The sequence below is a fragment of the Mus caroli genome, unplaced genomic scaffold (genome assembly GCF_978045245.1).
Source record: "Mus caroli unplaced genomic scaffold, Mus_caroli_1 scaffold_1, whole genome shotgun sequence".
Lineage (NCBI taxonomy): Eukaryota > Metazoa > Chordata > Mammalia > Rodentia > Muridae > Mus > Mus caroli.
Window position 1 is genome coordinate 147546278 of NW_028227256.1, and position 15447 is coordinate 147561724.

Below are 15447 nucleotides of genomic sequence, written 5' to 3' on the forward strand. Positions count from 1 at the left end.
TAGGACTTGCTGCTCTTTCAGAGGATCTGTGTTCTTTTCCCAGAATGCATTTGTAGGCTTATCCCTATCTGTAAATTTGGTTCCGCTTTACTTTATCTTCTGAGGACACAGAGCACACAGTGGTACACACACACGTAGTCAAACACTCACATACATTTTAAAAGTAAAAATGAATAAAATGAAATACCAGAGAGTAATATATTTTATACCCAGTAAAATTTGAAGTACACTCTTAAGAGACTTTTTAATTCACATCATCTATTACTTATTGTCTCCTCTAGTTCCTTCTAAAATATCTCCCTAATTTCATATTGTATTTTAATTGACTTCTTGATTTCAGAAACAAGGCTAACCTAGAACTCTCTATATATGTTTCTATATAGGTAGACATGAATCATTGTTGCCTACAATTTCATTATGAACATAGAAAATAACAAGGCAACTGTGCCACAGTCCCTGGAGCTGATCCTGTGCCACAGAGCTCAATATACAAATAACACCAGGAATGATCTGGTCTCCCAGGAGTGCAGATACATCTGTGAGCACAGGTAAGACCACCACTTCAGCTAGAATTCCTAGCACAAGAAGAACCCACCCAGATCCAACAGGACTCAGGAACCAAGGAACAGTCAGGGATAGGATCCTTCTGGTTTCTGTCTGCACCCAGGAGCTGACCCTGTGCCACAGTTCTCCATACACAAATTCCTCCCTGAGAGAATTTGTCTCCCAGGAGTATATACAAACAGTCTTGTACGAGAGAAAAGCCACAGTCAGAGGTAGGAAGACAAGCTAACACCAGAGATAACCAGATGGTGAGAGGCAAGGGCAAGAACATAAGCAACAGAAACCAAGGCTGCTTGGCATCATCAAAAACATGTTCTCCCTCCACAGCAAGCCCTGAATACTCAAACACACCAGAAAAGCAAGACTCTCATTTAAAAGCACACATCATGATGATCATAAAGAACTTTAAGGCAGACATAAATAATACCCTTAAAGAAATACAGGAGAACACAGGTAAACAGGTAGATACCCCTAAGGAGGAAATACAAAAATCCCTTAAAGAATTATAAGAAAACACAATCAAACATGTGAAGGGTTTTAAGAAAACCATTCAGGATCTAAAAATGGAAACAGATGCAATCTATAAAGAAATCACAAAGTAAGATAACCTTGAACAGAGAAAACCCAGGAAAGAGAACAGGAGTCATAGATGCATTTATCACCAACAGAATACAAGAGATAGAAGAGAGAATCTCAGATTCAGAAGATACTATAGAAAACATTGTCACAGTAGTTAAAGAAAATGAAAAATGCAAAAAGCTCCTAACCCAAAATATCCAGGAAATCCAGAACACAATGAGAAGACCAAACCTAAGGATAATAGGTAGAGAAGATAGTGAAGATTCCCAACTTAAAGGGGCCAGTAAATGCTGCAACAAAATTATAGTAGAAAACTTCCATAACCTAAAGAAAGAGATTGCCATAAACATTCAAGAGGCCTACAGAACTCCAAATGGATAGGGCCAGAAAAGAAATTCCTCCCATAACATAATAATCAGAACACCAAATGCACAAAACAAAGAAAGAATATTAAAAGCAGTAAGGGGAAAAGGGCAAGTAACATAAAAAGGCAGACCTATCAGAATTACACCAGACTTCTCACCAGAGGGTAGAAGATTCAGGGCAGATGTCATACAGACCTTTATAGAACACAAATGTCAGCCCAGGATACTATACCCAGCAAAATTCTCAGTTACCATAGATGAAGAAAACACATTATTCCATAACAAAATAAATTTAGATATTATCTTGCCCCAGATCCAGCCTTATAAAGGATACAGATGGAAAACGCCAACACAAGGAGAGAAACTAAACCCCAGAAAAATCAAGAAAGTAATCATTTTTGAACAAACCCAAAAGGAGATAGACACAACAACATAAAAATAATGACAAAAATAAAAGGAAGAAACAATCACTATTCCTTAATATCTCTTATCATCAATGAACTCAACTCCCCAGTAAACAGAACAAAATAGAAACAGAAAGAATGCTAACAAATTCATTCTATGAAGCCACAGTCATACTGCATATTCTCCCCTGGAGATGAAACAGTTTCCATCTAATCAGTAACCTTTCATAGCTTTCTTTCATAGAGGACTTCATAAAGAGATTTTCTGTCTACTTTTATCATGTTTTCTGTTCCAAATATATTTTAAAAACTGGTTGAGTGAATATTACTTTTAGCTTCAGAAGATATGATGTATATGTAAGAGGCATTTAACTATTATAAATTATTTTGATGACTTAATGTCAATATTATGTTGTATATTTTGAAATAAATTTTATTAGTTTAATAAAACAAAACAAACAAATGAACAAGGGGGGGGGCAGTGATCGCGCATGCCTTTAATTCCAGCACTTGGGAGGCAGAGGCTAGCAGGTTTCTGAATTCAACACCACCCTGTCTACTCAGTGAGCTCTAGGACAACCAGGGCTACACAGTGAAACCATGTCGCAAAAATAATAATAATTAATAATAATATGAATAAAGCAAAAAAGAGAAAAATCAAAAACAAAAAAACCAAAACAACAACAACAGAAAGGGAAACCCCTTCACATTTTTGCAGATGAGAGACTGAATTGAGGCAGTATTGATGATCTTAAAACTCACTTCTCCACTGAAGGTGCTCAGCTTCAGGTACTGGGGAGAACCGACGGGATTACCCCTAAGTCCTTTCAAGGAGAATGGTGCTCCAAGTTCTACCATGGTCTTCCCAAAGATAGCATCTGGACAAGGCTTTCCTGCCAGCAGGGCAGGATACAGTTCTATGGCATCGATGGCACTGAAGAGAGCTTTCAACTCTGCAGCCATTTCCTTTTCTCCTGGAAGGTACCGAAGATAGAGACACAGATATATAAAACTGGGAACAGCTGACAATTGTCCTGGCTATTGAGCATAGGCTTTCCCCTGCTCACTAGCTGACCCCCATCCCCATTCCTCTTTCTCAATAAACTCGATCCTTTTCTATTTCCTGTATAAGAAGAAAAAAGGAGGAGGAAGAGGAAGTTAGTTTATCCCCTCACTAAAATCCCTCTCACCTTCTCTTTTCCCATTTAATCCTTGATCCTTTTAGAATCTTCAGAAACCATTTCTCACCTGTAAGTTCTTCAGATGATGTGTAAGGCTTCAGGGAGAAGCGTTTGCGGTACTCATTGAGAGACTGGTATTTCATCTGTCTGCTCTGGTCAATGGAGGCCTTTGCCACTGCTTGTAGGGCAATTAGAACATTTCTTCCCCCAGGAACCTGAGACAAGTGAATAACAAAATGAGATTCCTGAGGTCTTATGTCTTCACCTCATCACTTCCAGTCTGTAAGGAACAGGTCTTTTATGATTATAAAAAATGAGCTGGTAGACAAGTGTGAATATTTAATTCTGAAGTCTCTAAGATGACTGAAAGCTTTTAAAAGTATTGGTTTTAAGATAGACAGGTGTCATTATTTGCTGGATAATTTTAGAAGAACACTTTAGTCTTTCAGAAACCTTCCAGGAATCATGTAACAAGAACCAGTAGAACAGCTGACTATTCTTTTAGTAATAGGAAAAAAAAAAACCTGTCTCTATTACAAAAATCCTAAAGCCACTGACCAGGTGGTTCTTGTTTTCAGGAACAATGCTTACCCGGCCAGCAATCTGTCTGGTGAATGACTCAAAAAACTGAGTAAATCCTCCTTTGAGGAGGATGGAGTTGTTGTAGAGAAACTGATTGAAGCTGTATTCCTGGTCCTCAGTGTTGAAGGTATGGGGCAGCAGGGGTTGCCAGTGATAGAGTGTGTTGAATTCAGAGGCAATGCGATTCTGATACTGGAACTGCTGGTTGAAAAGGAGCTCTGGGTCAAACTTGAGTTTGAAGTGGTAACCACTCAGGTGTTGCATGTAGTCTTCCATCACTATCTTGCTAGTCTCTCCTGGTGCACAACACAGAGAGTGTAGTTTCCTTACAACAAACGGTAGGGATGTTACCAGATCACCTTCACTCTCCCTATTCACAAGAAGAACTCAAAACAGCAAACGCAAGAACTGAGTTTTTCTCTTTTTAGGGGTTTGGGGGAGGTGGTCTTGCTCTTTATTTTCTCTCTTGCTCACCTATGAGTATGAGTCTGCTGATTTGGAATAGTCGCTCATCCTCCCACTCAGGATGCTCCTGTTTGAGTATGTCACACACTCTGTTGTGCTCCCAAAGCCAGATGGTTGTATACATCAGCAGACCAGGCACCAGACCAAAGACTTCCTGCCCCAGAGCAAACTGCAGGTTCTCAGGGATGCAAGGAGGGTAGATCATCTCTACCTGAGTATCTTTGACTGTGGGAGGATACACCTCTCCACCAATGACCTAAATCACAACAGTAATAACAGAGTTAAAAGAAGAAAGAAAACGTCACAACAGTTTTAAAATGTAAGTCTAAATGGCAGGTTATCATTTTTAAACCATAAGGAAAATATCTGATATTTCAATTTTCCATCCTTGAAAAGGCATAGTTTATGTTTTCTGTCTAGAGTTACACTATAAATGTGATTTAAGTCTACCTAAAAAATTAATTATGGAGAAATTTCAATTTACTGATTTCTTACTATGATTTCTTATTCAATTTCGATGATTACTTTTTCCTTAAAATTCAACAAGTGATTTTTTTTAAAGATTTATTTTATTTTTAGGTATGAGAATTTGCCTGAATGTATGTATGTATGTATGTATGTATGTATATCATGTGCTTGCCTGGCACCCTAAAATGTCAGATGAATTTATCAAATCTCCTAGAACTGACTGGAGTTATAGATGGTTGTGAACTATCCTGTGGGTGTTAGGAACTTACACTAGGGCCTCTGCAAAAGCAACAAGTGTTATTAAACACCAATCTAGCAAGCTCTACAAATGACTTATTCATAGTCACAAAGTTCTAAAATATTTTTTCTGCCAAAAATAAAAGCATGTAACTGTATTTTGAATGATATTAGCATCCTATATTAGGTATACCACATGTTTACTAATAACCCTGATAGTTATTTTCCATTGTGTAAAGCAGCACAGTTAGGGGACTTTGTGAAGGTTGAGCCTCTATCTCAATAAGCAGAGTCCAGTGCACAGCAAGCACAAAATTCTAACATTAACTTCCCAATGCCACCAGTGACTACTTATTTACTTATTTATTTACAGAAGATATAGCCTTTTCATAGACTAAACTTTTTAACTAAAAATATAAGGAAATTACATTAAAATATTTCTCTGTATGTCTGCTCATTTTTAATAAACCAGCAAATAAAAATGGAACACCCATCATGGTTTTAGTAGACATGACATTTGGATACAAAAAAAAAAAATGGTGCAATATTTTTGGCATGGCAAGAGGTCAGCATTTCCTAAGGATTTGCTATAAATCTGAGTTAAGCCCACTTACTCCATGCCCCAGTCCTCGGGTGAACCCTGGTCTTGCTTCTGATTTGTCTTGAAAAACTGATGGGTGAAGTGCTGGGCAAAGAATGCAAACATCATATTTGAGCCTTGGGGGTCAGGAATGAACTCTCTCTGAAGAAGAACCTTTTCCAGCACTTCTTTTGAATCAGGAAGCTCCTTATTTCCTGGAACATGAAAACTCTGAAGTAAGTATCTATCCATTCACCTATTTGTTCAAGCAAACAGATGACTGTATAATACATGAGAGCATCCATCACTTAGAAGCACTGTCTCAAAGAGGATCACAACATCAATAAATCTGTTGTGTTTTGAGGCACAGTGTCAGGCTGGACTGAAACTCACTCTTTATGTGAGAATGGTCTTGAGTTATTGGTTATCCTTTGCCTTAGAGATTACTGGCAATAAGCTATCTGGCAAAGGTTATAAATTCTACTGTTCATATATAAGGGGGAGTGTTATTGAAATTTTATCAATTTTAACTATCATCAATCCAATTTAGCAAAACATAACAAGGTTAAAACATTGTACCAAATGTAGATTTACTTTCCCATACTACATCTGTACTTTTAATAAACCTCTGTGGATAACCATACTAAAGACAAAACTATTTACAGTTTTACATGAAGGATAATCTAAGGTCAACTTTTCTAGGTACACACCCAAGCCTCACTGCAGTTGCTATGTATGTATTTCTTTACACTCACCCTTCACACCCATGGGAGTTGGGCAGTCATCTGCTACTGGAGGAAAGGACCTGGTGTAGTAGGAGAGGTTGGAGAAGGCTTCCCAGCTTTTGTAACCACGGTGCATGTGGTACGTTGGTAGACTGTCAATCAAATGTGATCTCCCTGAAATTTTAAAGAAAATAATTATTGGTTTCATATGAAAACAACAACAACAACAAGGGAATATCAATTATCATTGTACAATGTAGCAAGTCCAGAGATTGGATTTCCTTCAGACAAAGATACCCTATTTTACAATGACTAAACTTTAAAAGGCACTGAAAATGCATCTTCAATAAAGTGTTAGCTTTACAGAGGACATTATGCTCCAGTAGTCTTGACATTTCAGGTACAACCCTCCCCCTGTTCCATAGCTTATGACTAACACAGATGGGAATGGCCCTCACTTAGAAAATTAGATATCTATTTCCCCTTCTGACCCAAACCCTAATCAACTATTTGTTTCAAAGTGTGCTGTATGTTCAGAACAGTTTTGTGAGCCATGGGTATTCAATGAACAAGCGAACCACACTTCCTCCACAGGAATGAAGGACACGGTTCATAACTAGGATCCAGACTACAGGTTTACATGCAGTATTTTAGACATTTCAGGTTAAAAATAAACAGACTAGAAAATGTATACTTCAAATCATTTGAAAAGGTCAGGATAGTTCTTAGGGTTGGGTTTTCAGTGCCTAGTTGTGTTGGAGGATGCTGGAAAACAAGGGAGGGTTGTACTTACATCTCAGCACATATCTCATGACTGAACTTCGCAGGAAGCGAATGTTGTTCACAATGTTCCAGACTCCCTTGAAGAGGCTCAGGGTGTAGTGCACTGTGTTTGGGGTGGGCTTCAGCAGTAACTCAATTCTTGTCTGAAATTCAGCTGGAGAGAAACAAGGCAGGAGGAAGAACTGAGCAGTCCCTATTCTCTCCCATAGAATACAAATCTACAAAATGATGGTAAACCATATGTGGCTCCTTCCAAAGGAAGATACAACCGGGAGAAATATATGTGTAGTACAGTTTTCACCATAGAATGCAGTACAGTGCAGTCACACTTATACTGATCAAATCCTATGCTCATACATTCACTGTGGTTTTGAAATGAGTTGGGACAGCAAGGATTTGCTACATTAAAACAGAAAACATCCTGTCTGTCACTCTTGGTTGTCCTCATCTTCGTTATTTAACTGTGTCACCATGGGTCAACTCTACAATGATAAGTTTGACAAACACACAGGTATTCCCAGAAAAGAAGTCTTTATTTTTAAATAAGTCTGTCTCATCTAATGGTTATAACATAGAAGTAGCAACTTTCTATTCTTAAGGAAGAAAAGCAGAAGACCTAACTTCATAGCTCACATTACCAACATTTTCTTTTTTTATTTTAATTAAATATTTACTTTATTTACATTTCAAACGTCTGGTTTCCCCTCAGGAAAACCCCCTATCCCCTCTCCCCTTACCGTGGTCACCAACCCATCCACTCCAGCTTCCTGGCCCTGGCATTCCCCTATACTAGGACATAGGGCATTCACAGGACCAAGGGCCTCTCCTCCTATTGATGACCAACTAGGCCATCCTTTGCTACATATGCAGCTGGAGCCATGAGTCCCACCATGTGTACTATTTGGTTGGTGATTTAGTCCCTGGGAGTTCTGCGGTTACTGGTTAGTTCATATTGTTCCTCCTAGGGAGCTGCTAACCCCTTCATCTCCTTCGGTACTTTCTCTAGCTCCTTCATGGGGAACCCTGTGCTCAGTCCAATGGTAGGCTGCATGGATTCCCCTCGGTATTCATCAGGCACTGGTGAATGTTCAGACTAGAATTGTTGAGTAGCCCTTTCAAAATTAAAATGGATTGACCAGCAGGTGCCCGGCGTGAACCCGGTGCCTCTATTGCGGAGCTGGTAACGTGGCACAGCCCGGACAGGTGTGAGCTCAGGGTGTTTCTGCAGGCTCTGTTCCTTAGGTGTATTGCATACACCTAAGGTGCATACACATGAGAAGACTTTTGACCAGCTAAGACCAGCTAAGAGAATTTGCTGCAAGGAATGAAATTAGCTTACAGCTTGCTGCTCAATGAAGAAGCATCCAATCAGCTAGGTGATGTTCAGAAGGCTGAGTTTATTTTTGAGTGGTTTTGATACTAGGAGAAGCTCTTGCTAGCAACAAACAGGGAGGACGTCAGGGAGAAGCAGAAGATCTTGTTGAGTAGCTCCTGTCGTTACTGAACAGCTCGCCGGGGCCTCCCACGCACAAGCTCCTTACTCAGAATCTGGCCATACTTTAAAGTATTGAAGACACATTCTCTGTTTATGAGACAATCGATAAATGTAATGATCTCATCCGGAGCAAAGATGACTCTCCAAGTTACCTTCCCACCAAACTTGCTGCTGTGGTGTGCTTGGGTTCCTTGTACAAGAAGTTGGATAGAATACTGGGTAACTGCTTCACTGACACCGTGGGGAATATTCTTAAAGCTATGAAGAGCGCAGAGTCTCAAGGCCACTATGAGGTCATGCTGAGTCTGCAGAGTATACTGACTGGGCTGGGTGCTGCCACTGCACCATGCCACAGGGATGTTTACAAGGCTGCCCAGTCCTGCTTAACAGACAGATCCATGGCTGTCCGATGTGCTGCTGCCAAGTGTCTTCTTGAACTCCAGAATGAGGCCATCTTTATGTGGAACACAGACCTGGACAGTGTGGCCACACTATGTTTTAAGGTTCCAATTATGATGTGCGGATATGTTTCAAAACTGTTGGGTACAGTGTTGGCTAAAGCTGTAATTATTAAGCATCCAGGAGCAGGTTCAAGGCAGAGTGTTCGCAGAGGGTCTCTGGAGGAAGTTCTGGAACTTCTGGGAGCACGGTTTCTGCATGGGAGTTCAGGATTCCTCTGAGCCAGGGAGATATGCTGAAAGGAAGCAGTTCAGTCCACAGAGACGTTCAAGTTGGAGTTACTCAGGCTTACGTGGTATTTATTTCAACATTAGGAGGAGCTTGGCTAGAGAAGAATCTTGCTGCCTTTCTTTCCCATATCCTAAGCCTTATATCCCAGCCGAATCCTAAAGCCACACAGACGCAGATTGATGCCATCTGCTGTTGCTGCTGTGTCTCATTCTTTCTTCAAGGGGCTCTAGGAGGCCTGCTTGGAGAGAAAGCTCAGATTTCTGCTGCACAGATCTGCCAGGCCATCTGGAAGCTAAAGAAAGTTATGGATGCCTTATTGCATGATGGTAATTTCCATGGATGTAGCCGCCAGCCAGCATGTGCTGGTTTGTGCATTACAAGAACTTGGAAATCTGATCCACAGCCTTGGCACTACAGCTGCCCCTTTACTCCAGGATTCCAGTACAGGTAGATCTGTTGTTTGTGACCATCTCGGTTCTGCATTTCACTTGTACTGGAGGAAGGAAATGTCTGTGATGTAAGCAAGCTGGAGTTTACTTAGAACTGTAAACCACTGGAGACTCATTAGATGTTTCATGAAAGTTTATAGTCAAGATTATTTTAAAATATAGATGTGTTTGAAGGCTGGAGGGATGGCTCAGTGGTTAAGAGCACATGATGCTCTTCCTGGGGACCTGAGCTCGGTTATCAGAGATCCTGGCAGGCTGTTTAGCTCCACCAATAACTAGCCCCAAGGGATCTAATGCCTTCTTCTGGCCTCTGAGGGCAAATGTACCTACACACACACACACACACACACACACACACACACACACACACACACGAGGAGTGGGTGCTAATGCTACTTGGATCAGAGGAACTTGGCCTGCGAGCATACCCAAGAGCAATGCTAGCATTCCACCCCAACCACACTGGGCCCCGTTTTGCAGAGGCATACGAGACTCTTTGCCTCCGTGGACTGGATGTCAATCCCCTAAGGCTGCTTGGGCAGTGAAAAAGTATTTTACCTTTTCTCCACACATCAGTACCACGTATAATCAAACATTTGCAGGTTATAATTGGACATATCAAAGCCCAGCACAGCGAGGGGCTAATAATCCTTTTAATGTATGGTTGTTATGTGGGGTAAATGGAAGCTGTACTGATTTGTCACCTGTAAGTATACTGATGGGAGGGGCCTGGGGAAATGCTAGTTTTTATTGGAACAGGTCTGATTTGTTTGAAAATTCTGTGAGTGTTTTGGCTTCGAGAAAAAAAAATATGTCTTTTGTGCCTACACCTGTGTGTGTTTGGCCCCCTTTTGTGTTTTTAGTATATAATGGTAGTTATGGTAATGAGTTTATTAATCGTAGTAATGATAATTGCTTTTATAGTATGTATTGAAATGCATCTGCATTTTCCTTGGCTGTGGTAACCCGTATGCCTAGATTTGTACTCTGGCTAGTGAAAGCTCCATCTGTGATGACACTGTTTAGACCTAAAAGAGATTTTGAGATTACCACTGCCATAGTCACAACAATTGCCATTTCTGCCACAGCTGCTACAGCCATGGCCATATCTTTGACATCCGTAGTGCAAACAGCAGTAGCGGTAAATAATTTGTTTGCTGGAGTAACAGAAGCTTTAGTTTTGCAGGGTAATATTAATAGTCAGCTAAAAGCACAAATTTTATTATTAAATCAGAGAATTGATCTAGTGCAGGAACAAGTTGATGTGTTGATGGAGCTTGGTCAATTAGGATGTGAGTGGAACTATTCGGGATTATGTGTAACTTCATTGCCTTTTCTTAATGCTAGCCATGCTGCTGGTGTGTCTCAGGATCTTTCCCGATATCTCACAGGGAACTGGTCACGTCAACTTGATGGTATGCTGAGGGATCTCCGACAGTCCATTGTTCACATCGTCACAGCAATATTGCACCTCAAGGAATGGGCTGGCATAGGAGGGCTGGCAATCATCTGCGTTGCCACAGGAGTAATGGCCCTGTGGTGCATTTGCCATATGCAAAAAAGGCATAGCCGTGTGCAGGCACTGTTGATTCAGGCTTTTGCAGCCCTAGAGCTGGGACAATCTCATCAAGTGTGGCTTGGCATGCTAGAGAAGTAATCAATGATGGGCAAGACTCCCTGGAGGTGTTACCAACCTAAGACAGGAACCAGACCACTGCTGTCTGTCCTCCTGATGATGGGTAAGGAGCATTATTGCAGGGGGGAACCTAAGACAGGCATTCTCTCTGCCAAAATAATAAATAAGGGGGAGATGTGAGGAGCGGGTGCGGCCACCACCCCAAGATGGCACCCAGGATGGCTGTCAGGTCTTATGACCTGCGCCTGACTTCCTCATTATCTCAGACTTAGCCACATCCCAGCACTGCACAGACGCCATGCCTTGTCAGCTCGCCTGAGGTGTCGTCACTTGCTGTGGACTGCTGTTATATGACTGGGGTGATTGGGAGGAGTCAGTAGGGTATTTAAGGCACGCCCCGGGGTTGTTTGGGGGATTCCGTTCCTGCACTGCAATGCTAAGTGTTCCTGAATAAACCTGCTTGAAGAAGGACAACATGGTGTTGCATCTTTCCTGCTGGTCAGGGTGGATGTGACACACACACACACACACACAACTTAAAGAGAGGAGAGGGCATTTTGGGTTTTTGGATCTTGTGTTTGTTTGCCATTTTCCCCTTTTGTAATTAAAGGTTCTGTGGCAAGGTGTGGCAAGGTGAGGCAAGGTGAACACCTTTAGTCTCAGCACTCAAAGGGCAAAGGCTACATAGTGAGATCCCATCCTTACAAAAACAAATTAGAAAACTCTTTTGTAATGCTGTCCTCATTTCTCTTTCTGAAGTGTAATGGAAAACTTCCAGAGAAATACGCCTGGATTTCCCTCCCCTGCAGTGAAACATCACTATCTGTGGACTAGATGCAGTCCATTCCTCAGGGGTCTTTTAAGTCATCTTTATTTCTTTCTGAAAATAACTTTCTGCCTTATAGAGTAATTTATTAGCATTGTGATATTTTCAGATAGCACGAAGTTCCCTCCTTTAAAATATGTTCTTCAGAGATTCACAGTTATATGACTACCACCATGCTTAAATGAGGGTGTTTGTATCAAAGGAGTATCAGCAGGATTGTCATCAGCAACCATGTCTGCCTGTACTTCCCAGAAGACATGGCGACTCATCTGCTCTCCATTCTGTCATTTTACATGCTTAGGCCATGAACTATCAGTGAAATCCACTAAGATGTGGTCTGCAGTGGCAAGTTCCTTTTTATTTTCCTGTCTGTGGCTTTGTTTCTGCCATTGTTCCTACTTACTGAGGACCTTCGTGTTTATATCATTTATATGTTTGTAAGCTCTTTAAATTTCTGTAGCAGTTGGCAGGAAACTTGCATGTTTCAACAAAGGTCTGTCATGAATCAATAAATAGAAACTTTTTTGCTGACCACTGCATTCCACTGTATTCTAACATGTTGTTAGTGGGTTAGACCACTGAAGTCCTGGCAAAACCTTGGTTCTAGAATTTGCTCTAAGATAAAAGCTGTGCAGTGGATAAGAAGTGTTTTAGCATATCTGTAATGTGCTTGAGAGATTTTTCTACAGGAGCAGTAAGCTGGAAAGATGACTTAGAGGTTAAGAGCACAAGGGCAAGTTCGATCCCCAGCACTCCTGTCAGGTGGCTCGGAGCTGCCTATAATCCAGCTCTGGGGATCCAGTGCTTCTGTGCTCTGTGGACGTCTGTTCTCACATGCACAGACACATACCTAAAACGAATTAAAATCATCTTTCTTCTAAAAAGGGGTTATGACAAGGTATGACTTTTTAACAGTGGTTTTCTTTTGTAGTAGCAATTGTAGTTCCTAATACAATGCTTAATTACTAATGATCTCAAGGTAAAATACAAAAGTCACTAGAAATAAAAATTTTCTTTTGTGCATTGACATAGCTTAAGTTCATTTTGATGAGGTAATACTAGAAGACATCTCTACATTAAAAACCCAAAAACAATGTAGTTATATCTCACTTCTTTCATTGTAATTTGGTTTCTCATAGAAGAAGTACATTTTATATGCAAGTGGATGTCCATCCTTTGACTGTCCTATTGCTGAAATGAGTTCTGTCTGTACACATAAGCCATTTGCTTTCCTCTGTCCTTCCAGGCCTTCTGAACAGCGTCATCTCAGTGGTTCTGCACCTTAGCATTTCTGTTCGCCTGGCTGCAGCCTGGTGCTTGCACTGCATTGACGTAGCCTTGCCTTCTTACCTGACACCTTGCTTAGATCGTTGCCTAGAAAGAAAGATACTCAAGTCTTCACCAGAAGCAGTGACTGGCTTTAGTTTTGTGCTGGCAGCCTTGCTAGGTACAGTGACACAATGTCGTTTGAGAATTCCTCATGGAAAGGGCAAGGTAATGATTTCCTTCTCTGTTCAGTGGTGTTCATATTTTTGTGAAATGTGTTGCTGGTAGTATGCCACCTACCACACTACAACAGGGTAGTGAAAGCCCTGTCAAAATGCAGCATGTCTCCTGAGTATTCTTTGTGTGTTGAACACTAGCCACACATTCTCTGAGAAAGGATGGTTGTCGCTCACTTTCCTCAATGAGTGCTTCCTGGTCTAGACCGCATGAATCAAAGATGGAGTCATGTTTAGTGGGTTTTGTTTCCAGTACTGGGGTGGGGAAGGGTACTTCCTGTGTTTTTCCTAGAAGGCTTTCTATGGGATAACAGAATTTGCAGGGTATCTAGCCTTGTCACATAAGTCTATTTAAAATCACACTACATACTCTGGTTTTTCATTATAGTACATATATTTTTGCCTTTTAAAATACCATTATAATCTTGTCTGCACTCCACCTTTAAGCTCATTTTTTTAGGGTCAGGAGTTGGAGAGTGGCCTCAACTACTTAGTGGAACTCTGTTCCAAAAATAAAAAAAGAATAGAAGGACAATTGGACTTATGAAAAAGCCTGAGTGTCATTTAATAAATTTACAGTTCTTGTCAATATTGTTGGGGTTACTTCTGAATTAGTTTACATGTAATTGTATAAAATAGATAAATAATGTTTTATGAGCTGAGATTTTTCTACATAAGAAAAGGGGGAGCTATAATTGTAGAATTGAGAAAGTTAAATAAAAGCCCATATGTTAAGTTGAAATTTTCACTATGAGCTCAATTTTATTTCTTTCAAAATAACTACTAAGGCCTCATTCTTTCTACTAAAGTGACTAGAAGCAATAATTAGCCAGTAATAGAGAATATCCTAGTGGTGACCCTGAGACTCTAAATGCCTTTCCCTACCTCCCTACAAAAGAAATCAGGGTTTAATCAAGAAGTTATATGTACGACTTTATAATATATCCTCTACAAAATGTCAAAAATTCAAATATCTTTATATTATCAGTGTTGTAATAAACTGATTGACAAGTTGAAAAAAATAGATCAACATAGTATATTTATCAAAATTTAGTGTAATGAAAATCAAAGTAAATCAGTCCAGTTTTAACATTTTGAATATACTTTTAAAAATTCCTTCTGCATTTTTCTGTGGGCAGAAGAGCTCTCACAGGCATTTAAAGCAACAAATCCTATTCAGTGGCCCACACATAAGCTTTTCACAAGTATTGAACGGATTCTGTCTCATCACAAACCCTTACGACTATTAGTTTTTAGGAAATGAGAGTGGTTCTTTTCTCAGTTGAGTGGTAGCCCATAACCTGAAAGCAGCTCGCAGTTCCTTAGACCAAACAGTCCAGGCTCTTTGAAAGAGACACACCCAGTCCCACACTCCTAGAAAGAGGGTCTGAGCTTGAGGAGTCCAGGGGTGCCTCAGGCCACAGAGGTCCTCACTCACCAGCATGGCTGAGCCCCAGGGCAGCACAGTGCAGCACAGCTTGGAAGAGCATCTCAGAGGTGGCAGCAGCTGTGGCTGTGGTTGTGGTGGTGGCTGCAGAGCTGGAGGGTCACGGACCTGAGTTCCTTGGTGAGCAGGGTCCTGAGGGTCCTGAAGCTCTTCACTTGCAGTTTGACAACTGGCTGCTCATGGGGAGGACCTTGCTTTTCTGTCTGTAAAGAGGGCACCACGTGACATTGTGTGGAATGTGCTCCTCAGCCTGGAGATGAAGTCCCCCAACATCTCTCCCCTCTCCCCCTTCTCATTAAGGCTACCAGCAGGGGGAGACAAATGCATGTGAGAGAGGAGGGAAGCCAGGAAGGTGCCCAACCCCAGATGATGCCAAATGGGGAGGATGGGAGGGACATGCTGGGAAGAAGGAGAGAAGAAAAAAAGTAAAATGAATCACTGATATCTGGGAAATCCCCGAATAGCTGAA

The 15447-nt window shown here is 41.0% G+C and overlaps 1 protein-coding gene across 1 annotated transcript; it reads right to left on the reverse strand.

The window, feature by feature from the left end:
• Window positions 1–2569: 2569 nt before the first annotated feature.
• Window positions 2570–15021, reverse strand: LOC110288090 (prostaglandin G/H synthase 2-like). The gene is given in 12 exon segments (XM_021154538.2): window positions 2570–2886; window positions 3161–3308; window positions 3685–3971; window positions 4150–4395; window positions 4506–4590; window positions 5460–5491; window positions 5494–5640; window positions 6181–6324; window positions 6944–7087; window positions 7217–7249; window positions 7252–7332; window positions 14970–15021. Coding segments are annotated over 12 exon segments (1716 nt in total).
• Between the last annotated feature and the right edge of the window lie 426 nt (window positions 15022–15447).